Consider the following 16515-nt stretch of genomic DNA (forward strand, 5'->3'; position numbering starts at 1 on the left):
CAACACTCCTTCCGTGGCCACCGACTTTTAAATGCTAGTAAAACTAAATGCATGCTCTTCAACCGATTGTTGCCCGCACCTGCCCGCCCGACTAGCATCACTACGGTTCTGACATAGAATATGTGGACATCTACAAATACCTAGATGTCTGGTTAGACTGTAAACTCTCCTTCCAGATTCACATTAAGCATCTCTAATCCAAAATTACATCTAGAATCTGGCTCCAGATCATCTATAAGTCTTTGCTAGGTAAAGCCCCGCCTTATCTCAGCTCACTGGTCACCATAGCAACACCCACCCGTAGCACACGCTCCAGCAGGTATATTTCACTGGTCATCCCCAAAGCCAACACATCCTTTGGCCGCCTTCCTTCCAGTTCTCTTCTGCCAATGACTGGAACGAATTGCAAAAATCACTGAAACTGGAGTCTGATTTCTCCCTCTCTAACTTTAAGCATCAGCCCATATTGTTATTTATCCTCTTGCTCTTTTGCACCTCAGTATCTCTACTTGCACATCTATCACTCCAGTGTTAATGCTAAATTGTAATTATTTCACCTCTATTTATTGCCTTATCTCCCTACTCTTCTACATTTGCACACACTGTACATAGATTTGTCTATTGTGTTATTGACTTGTTTATGTGTAACTCTGTGGGGTTTTTTTTGTCGCACTGCTTTGCTTTATCTTGGCCAGGTTGCAGTTGTAAATGAGAACTTGTTCTCAACTGGCCTACCTGGTTAAATAAAGGTGAAATAAAAAATCAAATATATTTTTGTCTCATCTGACCATAGCACTCGGTTCAACCCAACTGCCAATATCGTTTAGCAAACTCCAGGCGTTTACATTTGTTGGTTGCTTTCAATAAAATAAAATAAAATAAATATGTCAACCCTTCCAAAGAGCCTATTGGCATGGAGGTGGCATCTAATTGTAGATTCAGAGACTTGACGACCCCAAGTTGATACCCAGTTCTGTATTTCTCCAACTGTGGCCCTTGGATTTTCCTTTGCCTCCTGAACCATCTTCCTCACTGTGTGTGGGGACAAGACACACATCCGTCCTCTTCCAACAAGTCTACCACTGTTCCAGTGATTTTAAACTGAGATAAATTTTTAAAAAGTACAATGTTAATGCAGATTTTATTTCTAATGGGGTGCCTATTATTTTGACAACTATCTTTTTTGTATTTATTTGTATTACTTGTTAAACAAAATCACTTCCTTTGAGCAATTGTATTAGTGTAAAACAATATAATTTCTAAAAATGTTTTGCCAAACAATACAGCTTAGTATTTGTATTATTATTTATTTATTTTATACAGTCTTTATCAAGGGGGACAATAATTTTGGAGTGGACTGTAAATACCTCAAGCAGTAGAGAACACATATCAAAGCCCCGGCAACCGTTTCCCAGCAAAAGGCAGATAATGATAATTTTCTTCAGAAATAAAAACAAAGTAGACAGGCCCAACCACTAGACTAAAAGTATACCAGCCCTTCTGGCATTTGCCTGAAATGCCGGATGGCAAGTCCCCCCTGCTCAACCACATAAAGCAAGTTATGGCAAGGGTAGACAGTTTCCTAAAGTTGACTTGGATAGCTATTAGCGTACTAGGGGGTAACTAGACCCACTTAAGAACAATGTCTAATTGCTGACACAAAAAAGTAACAATGCTAAGGCGAATTAACTATATAGAGGGAAATAAATGGCTACAGTTTACACTTTTTTGTTATTTCATGAACTGCTGTTTTTAGTAACTTCAAGTAACTTCAAGATTTTCCCGTTATTTAATTAAAATGCTCTGCATCTGGAACAGCTATAATGTGCATAGAAAAGACCCACTTACTTGAAGAAATTCCGAAGATGACCTCGCGCCAAAAAGAGGAGCGTTTCAATCGAATTGGGCTTCTCAATGTCTAGGCTGCAGCAGTGATGTCGTCAAGCCTTCACTCCGGTCGTTCCTCGAAACGTTCTCCTCCCTTAATATCTATGGAAGCGGAGTCCTGCAGTCATGACGTCTTCGGCATCCTTCCCGCCCCCTTGTCCACAGAACGGTTATGAAACAACTGAACTTGGCTTGTTGTAGCACTAGTATGAAGTTCTGCCAGTTGCTAAGGGAAGAAAACAACATTTCCACCAAAACAAATAGGTTATATTTCCATAAAGGCTTGCTAAAATGATCCCCATAAAATAGACTTTACATTGCACCAGACAATATAAAAGACCAGTAGGCATAGGCCTGCCCTGCATCACAGGCTACATAAGCTGCAAACACATTCTCTCACCTCAATTAGCCTAAAATTAGAATACTTTCAAGCAGCTAAACAAAGACAATTCCAGAAGTGTAAACAATATCCTGTGAACAATAAGCTTCTGAAGTGACAACCCCTGGATGTAGATCTGGGAAGTGTGATGGAAGTTTTTAACATTAAAGACCGATGCTTGAGATAGATTGGCTGTCTAGCACCTTACTCTGTTGAGTTTCTCAGGTGTCTGACTGTCTGACTTTAAAATACATAATTTCATCCTGATCTGTCAATGATCCTGTGTGTGTGTGTCAATAGCAGGTGATTTCATGTATTCCACAGTGCTTTCACCATTTTTCCAAGCCAGATCTGTGATTTCCTCCAGGAAGGAAAATATTCAAATGGTATTCAAACAGGACCATAGAGTGAGCCTACTCTATCCTGAAGTTGATATTGTCGTGCTATTCCCCCATCAAGTGGCCGACAGAGAGTAGGCCCCTGCAGGAGTGTGATCATACCCAATACAGACTTTGGCAGGAGCCTTCACACCTGCTCTCTGAATTCCTTTTAATAAAAAATAGATAAAATAATATAAAAAATATTTTCTCCAGCAATCTAAGTGGAGTCAGCCTGCATATTAGGTTGGTGTTTAAAGGGTACACTATTTAGGATATTTACATCAGTTATTAATTATCATAATAAATATATATATATATATATTATACACCCAGAACTTTACCTGTCATCATTTATTGCTGGTATTATGGAATCCAAAGTTCAGTTGTAGAAGGCCAGAGAAGGCCACCTAAGAGGCCAAAGAGCTACATTGTACTTCAGAGGTGCACAAACAACTTTTTCTCAAGCTGCTTTCAAGAACAGAAGTAAAGATATTTCAGTGATTTGATGTCCTGATGTTCTAGTTGTGAATCCAGACCACAAGGCAAGGACCCAACTAATGATGAAAACATGAAATGTATCGTCTGATTCTAGTAGCGTAGCAGAAGAAGGAAAGCTTTCTGGAGATAAGGACTTGATCTAGTGCAACATTGTCACATTCTCTACCTAGATAGTTGACAGTGATTATTATTCTAGTAAAGTAAACACAAGAAAAGGCTAAATTAGTAAACGCTGGTGTGGTACTTACGCCAAGGTGTCAGTTTGTTTCACTGGACTGTGGCTTGGGTTTATTGATACAGCATTGACAAAGCACTTCACTTGCAACAGTTTGCATCACTGAACTTGAATCAGAGAAACAAAGAATTCACTACATAAGAGGAATGAATGGCAACCAGAACTCCCAATAGAAATGTAATATAAAAGGTCATCCTTATTCCCAAATGATCCCTATCAAGACGGTTCCATATGCACGTTTTTATTGGTAATTCTATTGTGCTTCATTGTACTTTGCTTCAACTGATATGTTTTATGACTATTATATCGCTGTCTGTATTATTGATTCACTATAACATACGCTGCATGTCTTTGTTTAGGCTCAAAGAGGCTCTCTAGGTAGAGAGGGAGGGGGACAGAAAGGGGAAACCTAGTCAGTTATACAACTGAATGCATTCAACTGAAATGTGTCTTCCGCATTTAACCCTACCCCTCTGAATCAGAGGGGGGGGGGGGCTGCCATAATCGACATCCATGTTTTCGGCGCCCGGGGAACAGTGGGTTAACTGCCTTGCTCAGCGGCAGAACAACAGATTTTTACCTTGTCAGCTCAGGGATTCGATCCAGCAACCTTTCGGTCACTGGACCGAACACTGCCTCTGATGAGTCTCTGTGGGGTTGAGAGAAGACAGGGCACGGCCTCTAAGATGAATCTCTCAGGGGAACATGACAATAACACAAAAGCTAAAAGGTGGGAGGAAAGGGAGAAAGAGAGTGAGTGAGTGCGTGCGTGCATGGGTGGGTGCATGAGTGAGTACACTGTACCATTAATGCTCCGAGTTTCTATATTACATCATCATTAGACAGAATAGACTAGAGACTGGAGGTCTGACTCTGTTGTGTTGAAGCCCAATCCGGCTGGAAAGACGAGACTCCCCTCTACCCAGCTGTGCTCCCATGAAGAGTAACCAGTCTATGAAACTTCCATTTAAATTCAGCAAGAAAGACATATCTACCAAACAGAGGTACAAGAGCTATATCTTAAAATACAGGACATGATCATATGCCCATATGATATTTATATACCTGTGTGTGTGTGTGTGTGTGTCCAGGTACTGTATGTACAGAGTAAGATGTATAATCTCATGTTTTTTCCACAGAGACCAACAGCAGAGATCAGAGTCAGATATTCCCAGTGGTCGGTCTGCCCAGCATCACACACACCTGGCCTTTATATAGTCAGGGTGAGATGATGTATATTGGTCTTGATTACCTCAGTGAAGGCATAGTTCTACAATATGTTGAAACAACTTTGGTGTTCCTTCGATCTGAACTTTTACATTTTGTGTGTTCAGTCACTTGGAGAGAATGTCATCACATTTGCGAGGAATGAGCTGAGTTCAAATCACCCAGAATTATTTTGAAGTCAGAGAGAGAACGAGGAAATGGTGGACGCTGTTGATGAGAAGCAGGAGAGCAGTGCCAGAGATGGGGTTATGAAGATCACCATGCATGTCCTGAGGAACATGAAGCAGAAGATGCTTGCTGACACACTGGAGAAAAATAATTGAGGTCTTTATCAGCCAAACAAAGTCTATCAGATTAAGTATCAATTATCATGAGGTCCCAAATAAATAAAAAAAATTTGTACAGACTTTCAGCTTGAAATCCTGAATTACAGTACATAAAATCTCTGGTAAGGGATGTCCTCTACATTGTTTGAATCCCAGCCCAGATATGTTCATGCTATTGCTTTAATTCCTTGATGTTAGTAATGTAAATATGTCCCTTTGTTGAACATTTATTTGTCAAATGTCGACACAGTTCTGCTTTATGAGTGAACTCATTTAAACTAAGTAGACTTTACATCACAGATTTAGTTTAAACATGCACACTAATTAGTCTAATTAAAATGAAACATTTATCACAGGTTTTGAATACTGAATATTTGACTGTATATTTAACCCTTTCAGTAGTCATTTTATACCTCAATGACATTTTGCTGAAAGCTTTTGAAAGTCTAGTGGAACTGTTGAAATTGAGTGTTTACTAACTGTTACTGCAGTAAGACATGGTTTAATACTAAAATAAACCACATGACCAAAAGTATGTGGACATCTGCTTGTCAAACATCTCATTGCAAAGTCATGGGAATTAATATGGAGTTGGTCCCCCCTTTGCTGCTATAACATCCTCCACTCTTCTGGGAAGGCTTGCCACTAGATGTTGGAACATTGCTGCGGGGACTTGCTTCCATTCAGCCACAAGAGCATTATTGAGGTTGAGCACTGATGTTGGGCGATTAGGCCTGGCTCGCAGTCGGCGTTCCAATTCATCCCAAAGGTGTGCGATGGGGTTGAGGTCAGGGCGACAAACCATTTCTGTATGGACCTCGCTTTGTGCCCCGGGGCATTGTCATGCTGAAACAGGAAAGGGCCTTCCCGAAACTGTTGCCACAAGGTTGGAAGCACAGAATCATCTAGAATATCAGTGTATGGTTTAGCGTTGAGATTTCCCTTCACTGGAACTAAGGGGCCTAGCCCGAACCATGAAAAACAGCCCCAGACCATTATTCTTCATCCACCAAACGTTACAATTGGCACTATGCATTGGGGCAGGTAGCATTCCCCTGGCATCCGCCAAACTCAGATTTGTCCGTCGGATGGTGCCAGATGGTGAAGCGTGATGTGGTTGAAACAGCCTAATCCACTAATTTGAAGGGGTGTCCACATACAACATATACACTAAGGCTGGGATTAAATCCAAGGCACGTTAAACGGCAGCACATTGCTCTTCACGTTTGAAGGTCAGCCGACATGTGCAGCATTTACTGTGAATGTGTTCTCGGTGAACGTCAGGGAAATTGCCTTTAGGCACATCGGCTGTGCAGTGCGCTACTCTATAGAGTGCCTTGAATTTAAATCCCAGCCTAAAAGTTTTACTGAAGTACAACAAGTTCACAATAATGATCACTTTTATTCAGGAAATGCCTTCTGCACAAAATATATATATATATATCAATCAGTAAACATCATAGAATCTATGCACGTTTCGTTCCTCCACTTTACAAATACTGTATGAACAATCCAATACAATTCTATTATTTTCATACAATATAAAATGTACACATACTGCAGTGATAGAATGACAAGCAACTTCAAAGTCAGACCTTTAAGTCATGATACCTCCTCCTGAAGCCCCTTTATTTGGCACAATAATAACATTTGGCAGTTGAAGGTACTGATGATGATGAGGAGGATAATGATGATGATTCATGAAACAGGTAGGATAAGGCAATGGCTCCCAAACTATGACTCAGGTAGGTAGCACCTAAGTGGGCTTGGGGACAGTTCCGTGTCCACATACTGTACTGTAGGTCCTTGTAGTCCTAAAGGTTGAAATGAACCAGTCCAATACATTGCCATAACATTAAAGGAACTAGTCATTGTGCTGTTTGGCCACCAGCTAGCTTTTTTGTTTGCTCTGAGAACATCTATCTGAACAAGAATCCACATCTGCATTAGTATATAGTTTACACACATGTCATAATCTGTCATAATATTTAGTGTTTTCTGGAAAAGTTATTCTCAGAACCTACAACATTAACAGTGATGGGCTTTGAGGGCAAGGGAAAGATTTGGCAACTCAAGTATTATGGAGATGGTAGAAAATATTTGTCCTGTTTTCCAAAGGTCTTGTAGAGAAATGTAACTGTGGCTGCACTGCAGAAAGACAAGCTTACAACCACAGCTCCCTATGCTGTGACTAGCTAAAGGAAGAATGAAAACAAAACATGTCAGTTTCAAACGATTCTTAAACAGAGCAAAAGTCCAATTATAAACAGGATATGTCACTACTCCGTTGATGGATTTGTTAAGATATTCTTGTCATAGTGCTCTTTTGTTCAGCTACATGAGCTAAGGGGTAAGACACAAGGAATATGGATTAAAGCCTATATTGTCTATATAACGAAACATATTTGTTCAAACAACAAATACGGTAACAAGAGTTTTTCCAAATAATGTTGCATTGTTAATACAGAAAACCTGTGGTGATAACAGACATGAGCAAACAAAGATACTTTAACATATGATGTACACATGAAACACGTGTGCTTTGCCTTCAAACTATAATAATAATTAATAGGGGTATATAGAGTATATCTCATGGAGCTTACATAAAAGATCTAGAGCATCGACCACAAACTGCAGTTTGAAGTTGATATCAAATAACAAGAAGCTACATAGTTATTCAAATAAATGTGCAATCCCTTGATCTATTAAAAAAACGTATACTAGCATACCGCTAAGCATGTCCTACCTAAAGAAAGGTACAAAACAATAGAAGATAAAATGAGAGTAGATCGAAACGGTAACTCTATAAAACGAAAAATGGATCGCTCTCCATCTCTAGTAGTTACTAGAATAGCAGCAGAATGATTGTGTAAAGTCTAAATCTGTGGAACGCAAGCTATTGCAAAACGAGAGCCACCAACTGATTGATTGTTGATCTCTTTCCCTGTATCAGCAGAATAATGTCCCCCAAACCCTTTCTGGATCACACGTCTCTGTCTCTTTCTTCAAAACTGATAATCCATGATGTGGAACATACTTTACAAACACACCCCACAGTACGCAACGCAACAGGTTACAAGCAGATCCCTCACATAGCCCCACGACAGGGAGAAATCGACAGTAATGTCCATACTATGCTTTATTTATGCAAAAGTTACGATTTGGCACTACATGCCTATAACAGCTGCACATGCACATTACAATTTGCCACATCAATACTTCAATTGATCATAAAAAACATATACTCATAGCTGTTTCTCAGTTTATTTGTTCCATTCGAGAGACAACGGGTGAATACTGCCGTCACTCCCTGTGTGTATAAGTAATAATAGCAGAGACGGGTTCAGATTGTGTTGATGTGTGGACAGTCGTTTACTAGTGGTGGGGATGGTTAGGCCTTGGCTGCAAAGGTAAGGCAGAGCGGAGAGATGTTGGTGGAACAGTACATCCAAGAACTCCAAAGTTCCTGATATCAGGTATCAGTCTAATGTTCCGAGCTTTGCTATTAGTTCGTCGCAGATTTTCGTGAGTTCCTCAATTTCTTGGTTCTGTGAAGAATAGAGAGATAGGCAGAGATTGTTTAATCAAATATTCAGCATTTGAATAGTATTTTTGTGACTAACAAATGCGACATCATGAAACACTTCCTGGTCGAAATGCGCCATCTTGTGCCTCTCATTGGGAGCCATTGATAACAAACAGAATTCTTGTATCCAATTATTATTTTACTATCAATGATTCCTACTGACACATTATCCCTTAGGGATAAAGTCAAGTCAATTTAACTCAAGTCAAGTCAAGTACCTTCTGATGGAGGGCTCTCTCCAAAGAGTCCACCTTCATCTGCTCCTTCCTCAGGCTGGCATGAAGAGCCACACTCTCTGAGTCGGCCCTGGAGCGCACTTGGGCGATATCTTCATTTGCTCTGCAACACAGCAGAGAGTGGAACATTAAAGAAAGAAAATAAAGAAAAATAGAAGACCTCACAAAGAAATGAGAGTGAACCATTGAAAGATAGTCGCTCGCCTCAAAAGTACATAGTAGCCAAACGAACAATAGACTAGATAAAGTGATATATTTATATTTAACATGATCAGATATTTAACATTGAGACATTTACCGTCTCAATCCCTAGAGTCAAGACTCAAATCATATAAAACATCTGCTGAAAAAGCAGTCTAGATACAAGAAATACTGAACTATCATTACTTGTCTAGTTTTTCCTCTGCGTGGATCTTGAGTGTGTGGTATCTCTGTTCTTCCTGTCTGACGCGGACCAGGTACTCCTGGGCACACTTCTTCAGCACCTCTTCATTCTGCACACACACAGACACACAGAAACACAGACACACACACAGACAGACAGACAGACAGAAAAAAAAACTGAGAACTGAATAACCTTGTATCTCCATTACAGATAGTAATTTTGTTCGCAACAGTCCGATACAGAAAAAACAGTGACGCTAATAATACCATTTCATACCATTAATAAGTGCTTTTCCAAACATAAAAGGACTCTGTACATCATAACATCAACAAAATAATAAAAACAGGAAGTACAAAAGGTTAAGTACATTTGGTTGAGTTGTCATCTAACGCGATTCAATGTGAAATCAACAACAAAAAATTGCCATGTCATTGGATTTAAGTTAAAATGTTGGACGAAAAAAAGACTAAATTCCCTTACGTTGAATACTTTTAGAAAATCCAATTCATTTCCAAGGTTGATTCAATGTCATCACATCATTTTTTGGGGTTGAAATGACGTGAAAACAACATTGATTAAAACAGTTTTTGCCCAATGGGTCACTTCTTCAACAGAACCTCTCTAGTCTTAATCTAACCTTACACTCACACTCTTTAACCTTCTCTCTATTCTAGTGTTAACACGTAGCCTACCTTCTTAAAGCCTTCCAGGACGGTCTTCATGTTCTCGTAGCGTCTGAAGAGGTCAGAGAGTGAGCGCTCCACGGAGTTGAGGTCAGCCAGGGCCTGGTCCCGCTCCAGGATCACCTGCTGGACGCTCTTCTGGGAGCCCAGGACACTCCTCTTGTGCTGTTCGTCCTCTGTAAAGGTCACAGGTCAGACAGTTGAGTGACATCCAAACAAGGGTGTGTCTCAAAAGTCTAAATCGGCTTGTTATTATCATCTAGTTCCATGGATTTGCACCGATGTGGAATTAAATGGGCTGGTGAAAGCCATAAGCTGGTAGACATCCACCATATTGCTTTCACCTCTCCCATGATTTCATATCAGTGGTGATAAAATGAACTCCTCAAGAACTTACCAATCATCTGTGCAACGGTTTTCTCGTACTCTGCCACTATTTTCCTACAAGAGACAGATAAACACAGGAGAGATATAAATACAAACGAAAAGGTTTCTTTTCAGTCTAAAAGGTTTCTTGTTACTTTGTCTCCGTTATATTCTAAATATGATTATCTTTGAATTATGGCAAACTAAAGGAACAGCGCCATATAATACCTCATCTCTAACACCTCTATGTGGCTTTCTTCATACTTTCTCTTCCATTCATTGGCTTCTATCTCTTTAGTAATTATCTGTTGGGGAGAAAACACTCTGGGGTTAGAAGAGGCTTGACAGCCAGGCATCCATTTGCTTGCTACTTGTTGATTATTTAAGCATGTTTACTATTGTATAATTTAACAGAAGCACTGTAGTGTGTGTTCAGTGTTACAGTGACAGTCTGCAATCAAGGAACTGAGCCTTTAGCTCAAAAGACTAGCTTGGTGTTAGCTAGGTTGTGTTCATTAGGGCAGGCAACGAAAAATGTTTTTTAGCAAAAAATGTGTGTTTTATTATTAGTCAAAGTAATCCCTCTCTATTTCCGTTTGGTGCCTAATGATCACGACCCAGGTTTAATCAGTCAGTTACTGTACCTCCTCTCTGATCAAGGTGAGCACTGCTGCTTTGTCCATCTCACTTTGCGATATGGTCTCCAGGGAGGAAGGACTGCCTTTATCATCATGACCCTCACAGCCAATCAACTTTGGCTCTGGGGTGATTGACAGCTCTTCACTCTGTAGACACCAAGGACAAAACATGTCAGTCTGAGCTCTAATGCAAACTGGCTTCTATTGACAAATTATGACAGCTAACAAATCAAAAGACCTAAGCCAGGGATGGGTAACTGTCTGCCCGTGTACCGCATAGGCCCTCTTTTTAAGGCACGCGGATCAATTTCCAAAAATGGGGCCCTTGACAACAATGTATTTTGGGGTCGAGGTCTCAACTTACTGTTGAGAGTTAAAATAGTAGAATACAAAAGGTGCAAATTCGAAATTTGGTTGTGCATCAGTAGTTTTTCTCTTGTAATGTTAGTCACTGACAGTCACTCAATTAGCCTTGTCAGCTAACAATTTTTAGATTGGTAAGTTAGTCTAGACAGCTTTCTAAAATAGTAATCATGGCCAAAAGCTGACCGGGCATGCAGGGCACGTGCCCAGGGGCCCTGACCTTGGGGGGTTCCCCATTTATTTTGCAAGTCACTCTCACTCAGATATCATACTGACATGGCATAAGTCATGGCAAAATGTGTAGAATTATTTTTATCTCTACCTCATGTAAAAATTATTATAATTGCATGAAATTTGTTAAAACAGTTCCAAATGTTCTCTCTGCCCCATGGGAAAATGTGTAGAATTGCAGAAAATGTGTTTTAAAACGACAAAATGTTATTTACGCCCCATGGCAAACTATGTAGAATTGAAAGAAATGCTACATTTCTCTCCGTCGTCAAGAAGAGGCCCAGTAAAATGATTTGTCGGCGAGCTGGGAGGACCCCCCCAACCAAATCTTGCTTAGGGCCCCCAAAAGGCTAGAACCGTCCTTGGCTATTGGTATAATGCATTTAGTTAGGAGAGTTAAGTAGTTTAAATGCACAAATGGATTGATTGCACAAATCAGTTGACTGTATGTCTGGGTATGGATGAGGGTACGCTGACCCACGAGCCACTACGGCCCCTCATGACGAGTTCAAATTCTTTGTGGCCTCACCCCCATCAAAGTTGGCCAGCCGTGATCTAGGCCTACTTACCGAAGTGCAAATGTCTTTCTCATCCATACAGTGTGTTATCCTCGCCTGTGGACCTGAGGGGGAAACAATAAATATTGAATCAGGGGATGGAGATGGAAAGTCATTTTACTCAACACCTGATTTTCTATGGCCAATAGGTGGCAGTAAAACCTAATGTGAGATTCAACAATCCAAGAGGCTCTCCAGAAGCTGCTTTTATGCTTTGTCTAGGACTGCTTCTTGCATTTAGCTGTTTGTTTTCTTGCCCCTTTAAGCAGAGTCGCTTTGACTATGACTATTGGATACTTTGACTACTGATTATTGGATACATCTAAAACCGGGATTCACAAGCTTTTCACTCATGTCCCCCTTCCATCGTTGGGGAACATCGTGTACATCTTATATGTGTTCATGTGATATCTGAGTGACTCAAACATTACAACAAAATCAATGGGCAAAAAAAAACTAGCTAAAAAATGTTAGCTGACGTGGGCTAGTTGATCTGGACAAGTTCAAAATACTGTAGCTCTCTAAGGTCTGCAATGACTAACACGACAAGAGGAAAACTGCTTATGTACTACCCAGTTTCGAAATTGCACCTTGTGCATTTTACTATTACAACGTTCAAGAGTAAGTTGAAAGCCCTTAAGTTCCTTAAAAAACTCAGCTAATAATATAACTAAACTCAATCACTGTTAGCAAAACAGACAGTTCTGAACAACGCATGCCTGAGCCAGCAGACTTTTAGGGTCCCTCGGCTACACATATACTGCAATGTAAACTTGCGAACTTGTCAAGCCTCGAGCGCTACCTTCAGAGGGAGCGCACAACACCCGGCCTACAGTTGCCCCCCCTTTAAGCAGGGCTGTGTAAACAGAATAGTCTCGTTGAGCCAACACTCTTACAGTGATAGCATAGCAATGTTTTTGAAACAGCTAAAATGTACAGACATTTTCCTTAATTTTGAGACTTTGAACCTGTTTATTTTTTTGCTTGACTGCACTGAGCTACAAACAAGAAGTAACTCTCAGGGGAATTATCAGCATTTTCACAATTTGCTTGGATCTCTCAATGACTTCCATGATATTGATAAAATGAAACCTGGTTTGTTCTGAGATAGCTTTAATACGGTACCTAGAGTAAGCCAAAGAGCTCACATCTAGCAATGGTTCAGCTAAACGTCAGCTACAGCTAGCACGTTTACGTGAGGATGCAGAACATATTTTGTTTCGCTAACTAGCTAGCTAATGTTACCTTGCTGTGTAGCCTATATTATAATATCATATGCATGACACTGTATGATAGCTTTACTGTACTTTTCTATTCGTATGGGTGGGTAGCTGAGGAACCCCCGACTCTGTTCTCTTATAGTGAGGTGGTGTTGAGTTTTGATAACTGGTCGTGGGATTTGCTAGCAACAACATTGAGTCACAATCAGTAGATTTCTGTAAAAAATTTTTAAAAACATTCTGAATACACTTCACTGAATTTATGTTTGTCCTGTACAACTTGCAGTCCTTCCGCGGGGTGCTGAAATTCCTATTTCTAATCAAAATAATTTAACGAATACAGCCACCGACTTTTTAATCGTTGCTCGTGCTACGTAAATGACCCTAACTATTAACCTTAATCATAACCCTACCATAACCATAACCATTACCTAACCTCAATTCTAACATTAACAATTTAACATTTCAACTTCAATGGGGTAGGGACATCCCAAGGACCCAATTGAATCTTAGTTTACGTAGTACGCGCAATGAGTAAAAAGCGCTAAAAGCTTTTAAGAATTGACTGATGGTGACTCAAATGTTGTTGATAACAAATCCCGCGACCATAAGAGAACGGAGTTGATAGTTCCTCAGGAGGGGTAAACATTCATTATTTGATTAAGAAGCATGTTGTCAGCTAATTGAATGTGTATGGATGAGAAAATAAACCATTTAATTGTCTGCACCTGCTTGTGGATTGTCACATTATTCAATATTGTAGCCTAATGTGTTTTAGAAGAAAAATTGCTTGGATTGTTAAATCGTTTGTGCTTACGGTCAATTTGCGCTGCGGACCAAGAATGTCACGTTGCCAGCGACAACGAAAGGTAAGGCAAATGTGAAATATGAAGTGAAAATTGGAAATCTCTTTCGCCAATCTGGTCCTCAGACTCTCCTTAATCTCGTAATGAGAATAGGGCCTATAGAGTAGACCTAATCAGCTATGTTTCTTCTTTCTTTGCGCTGGAAAAATGCAATTCTACTACACTTTATATGACTTGAATGGAAAAAAAAATCTACAGTCTACGAAAAGGGGAGACACAAATTGTACAATATGACGTCCATCTAGCCTGGAGGATGACATTATTGTCCCCCCCCCCAAAACATTCAAGTGGGAATGATCCAATAATAAAGACAGTGAATATGCTTTCACTCGGGGGATATGGCCAATGATCTTCACTTGTGCCAATAAATTGTGTTGCTCAATTGGGAGTTGAGAATTTTGATAACTAGAGACAGATTCGTCTATTCTTTGTCTTCTCTTTTCAGCAATAGCCATTTGCTTTTTAAACTGTTTTTCCTATTTTGAAATATTGCGATAGGCCAGGGTCTATTTAATTGCTTTTCTGACTGCTGTAACTCAACAATCAGCTATTTGCTGCGCGCTTAAAATGATTCACAGCTCATTTTAAAAAGCTAATGATTCTCTGTGGCCAAATCATGCTCTCTGGTGTAGTATTTTCAAATTTAGCATTTATTTCTGTATAGGCACGAGTAATTATATCGCTAATTTGGGCAGATTTAAATCAATTTACTTTAATGGAAGCTTATCTTCCCCTAGGCTGTTGGACGTGTCACCTGTGCCGACATCAATGTGAAAGTGACCTGTGCATAAAACAGCTGGCCTCGAGGCTTACAATATCAGATTCAAAGAAATCGGCGCGCTGACTGACAAAGCAAACTCTGTCTCTGCTTTCTAAAAGAAATGCATGCAGGCTGGCAGTTTCTCTCCGAACGATGCTCTGCATGGTCCTAAAGCCATCTAATATGCTAAACAGCCTTTACATTTTAATCGGGACTGGAATGATTTGCGTCTACTTATGTGTAGCCTACTTTTACATTTTTTGGGGTCTTGAGCTAGCCATACCCAACTGACGCCCCTGCCTGAGAGCAAACCAAATTTACCATCCAGCAGCGCCTGGCTTTTGACATTGGATGGGTTGGCTGGGCCTTTGGCACATGCTGAGTCTTCCTCCACCTCGGCCTCCTCCTTGGCTTTCTGGCCCATGATGCCACTGCAAGCCAACTTTTCCTCATCGGTGGCATGGCGAACACGGCGGGGCATTCCTTGAACCTGGGACACCACCGCATCCTCTTCCTGTAAACAAGAGAATGCAGTGCCAGCGTGCTGTCAGTCTAGAAGACTCTAGAGGAAGATAGTACCATCACATCAGTGTTCTAACTGTCATTACTGTATTCAATTCAATGTATTCCATCTGATAGGCGGTGAAGATCATTCTATAATTAAATCCATAATCTGTCAAATGTGCATACTGTACCCTCAGAGAATAAGCCCACCAACAAAAAAAATCAAACAATGCAGCAATATTCCAAGGTGCATTCTATATGCATTTCAACATGCAAATAGTACTTGATTTCTCTGGTATTATAGTATTTTTATTTTGTTTTTCAAAGCGTTACATTTGGGGGTCACTTGAAGTAGTTTGATAGTCTATTGAAGTACAATGGGAGGTCAAAAGACTTGATGGCACACGGCCTCTATAAACAGTGCTGAGAGATGGGTAATGCATCTGTCAACACGCCAGGGTTGTACTGCAGTGCTAGAGACACACTGATGAGTGTGTGAGAAAGGGAAAGGCACTGGTCAGCATGAGAGAGAAGTGTGTGTGTGTGTGTGTGTAAATGAGATGAGGTAACCTACTGAGTAATAACAATTGCAGTGACACTGCAGCAAGGTTATATTCAGATGATATTGCACACACACACACACACACACACACACCTGATTGCAGACATCCAGGACCAGGGACTGGTTTTCATACTTCTTCACCTTACAAGAATTCCTAGAGGAAGAACACAGGCAGAGGATTTGTGAATAAAAAATATAGCATTGGTTATTGGGGCAGCCATGTTTACTTGACATGTAATTGTTCAGGACAGGTATCTAATAAATAGCTATTGTCTAAATATGGATTATACTGTCAACACTACAGGTCCCATTGGTCTTGTCAGTGACGCACACTACAACACTGTTAAAATCCTATGCTGATTGAAATCTGCTATTTAACTTTGCAAAGAGTAACAAGGCAACTGTTCAGGAAATAGCCAACTAGCTAATGAATCTTTGTTTTTCAAGGAGGGTTTCACGTGCCAACAAGCAAGAGTGCAAGTCACTAAAAGCATCTTCACTGAGCTCTCATCATGACAACACTGAGCTCTCATCATAACAACACATGCAATGGGACAGAAAGCAAAGACGGCATACCAAGCGAGAGATTGAGTGGTGGAAGAGCGAGTACTACTTACAATAGAAAA

General features: G+C 40.3%; 2 protein-coding genes across 5 annotated transcripts in view; both read right to left on the bottom strand.

Annotated features, from left to right (window-relative positions):
* LOC110494120 (lysyl oxidase homolog 2A) overlaps nucleotides 1-2113 on the bottom strand; it is a 55120-nt gene extending 53007 nt beyond the window's left edge. The window contains exon 1 of the mRNA XM_021568873.3: nucleotides 1849-2113. The gene's annotated coding sequence lies outside the window, so the exon portion shown is untranslated. The remainder of the gene's footprint in view (nucleotides 1-1848) is intronic.
* A 4201-nt stretch (nucleotides 2114-6314) lies between these two features.
* LOC110494118 (transforming acidic coiled-coil-containing protein 1) overlaps nucleotides 6315-16515 on the bottom strand; it is a 40986-nt gene continuing 30785 nt past the window's right edge. For all 4 annotated transcript variants that reach the window (XM_036950218.2, XM_090205529.1, XM_036950216.2 and 1 more), the window contains 10 exons: nucleotides 15983-16043; nucleotides 15145-15337; nucleotides 11990-12042; nucleotides 10833-10973; nucleotides 10417-10493; nucleotides 10220-10263; nucleotides 9832-9998; nucleotides 9142-9248; nucleotides 8737-8857; nucleotides 6315-8480 (listed from right to left, as the gene is read on the bottom strand). In XM_036950218.2, the coding sequence (XP_036806113.1) occupies nucleotides 8412-8480; nucleotides 8737-8857; nucleotides 9142-9248; nucleotides 9832-9998; nucleotides 10220-10263; nucleotides 10417-10493; nucleotides 10833-10973; nucleotides 11990-12042; nucleotides 15145-15337; nucleotides 15983-16043 (1033 nt within the window). In that variant the 3' untranslated portion in view covers nucleotides 6315-8411. The remainder of the gene's footprint in view (nucleotides 8481-8736; nucleotides 8858-9141; nucleotides 9249-9831; nucleotides 9999-10219; nucleotides 10264-10416; nucleotides 10494-10832; nucleotides 10974-11989; nucleotides 12043-15144; nucleotides 15338-15982; nucleotides 16044-16515) is intronic.

Source organism: Oncorhynchus mykiss, chromosome 17 (assembly GCF_057628025.1).
Source record: "Oncorhynchus mykiss isolate SJ-2025 chromosome 17, ASM5762802v1, whole genome shotgun sequence".
NCBI classification, from domain to species: Eukaryota; Metazoa; Chordata; class Actinopteri; order Salmoniformes; family Salmonidae; genus Oncorhynchus; species Oncorhynchus mykiss.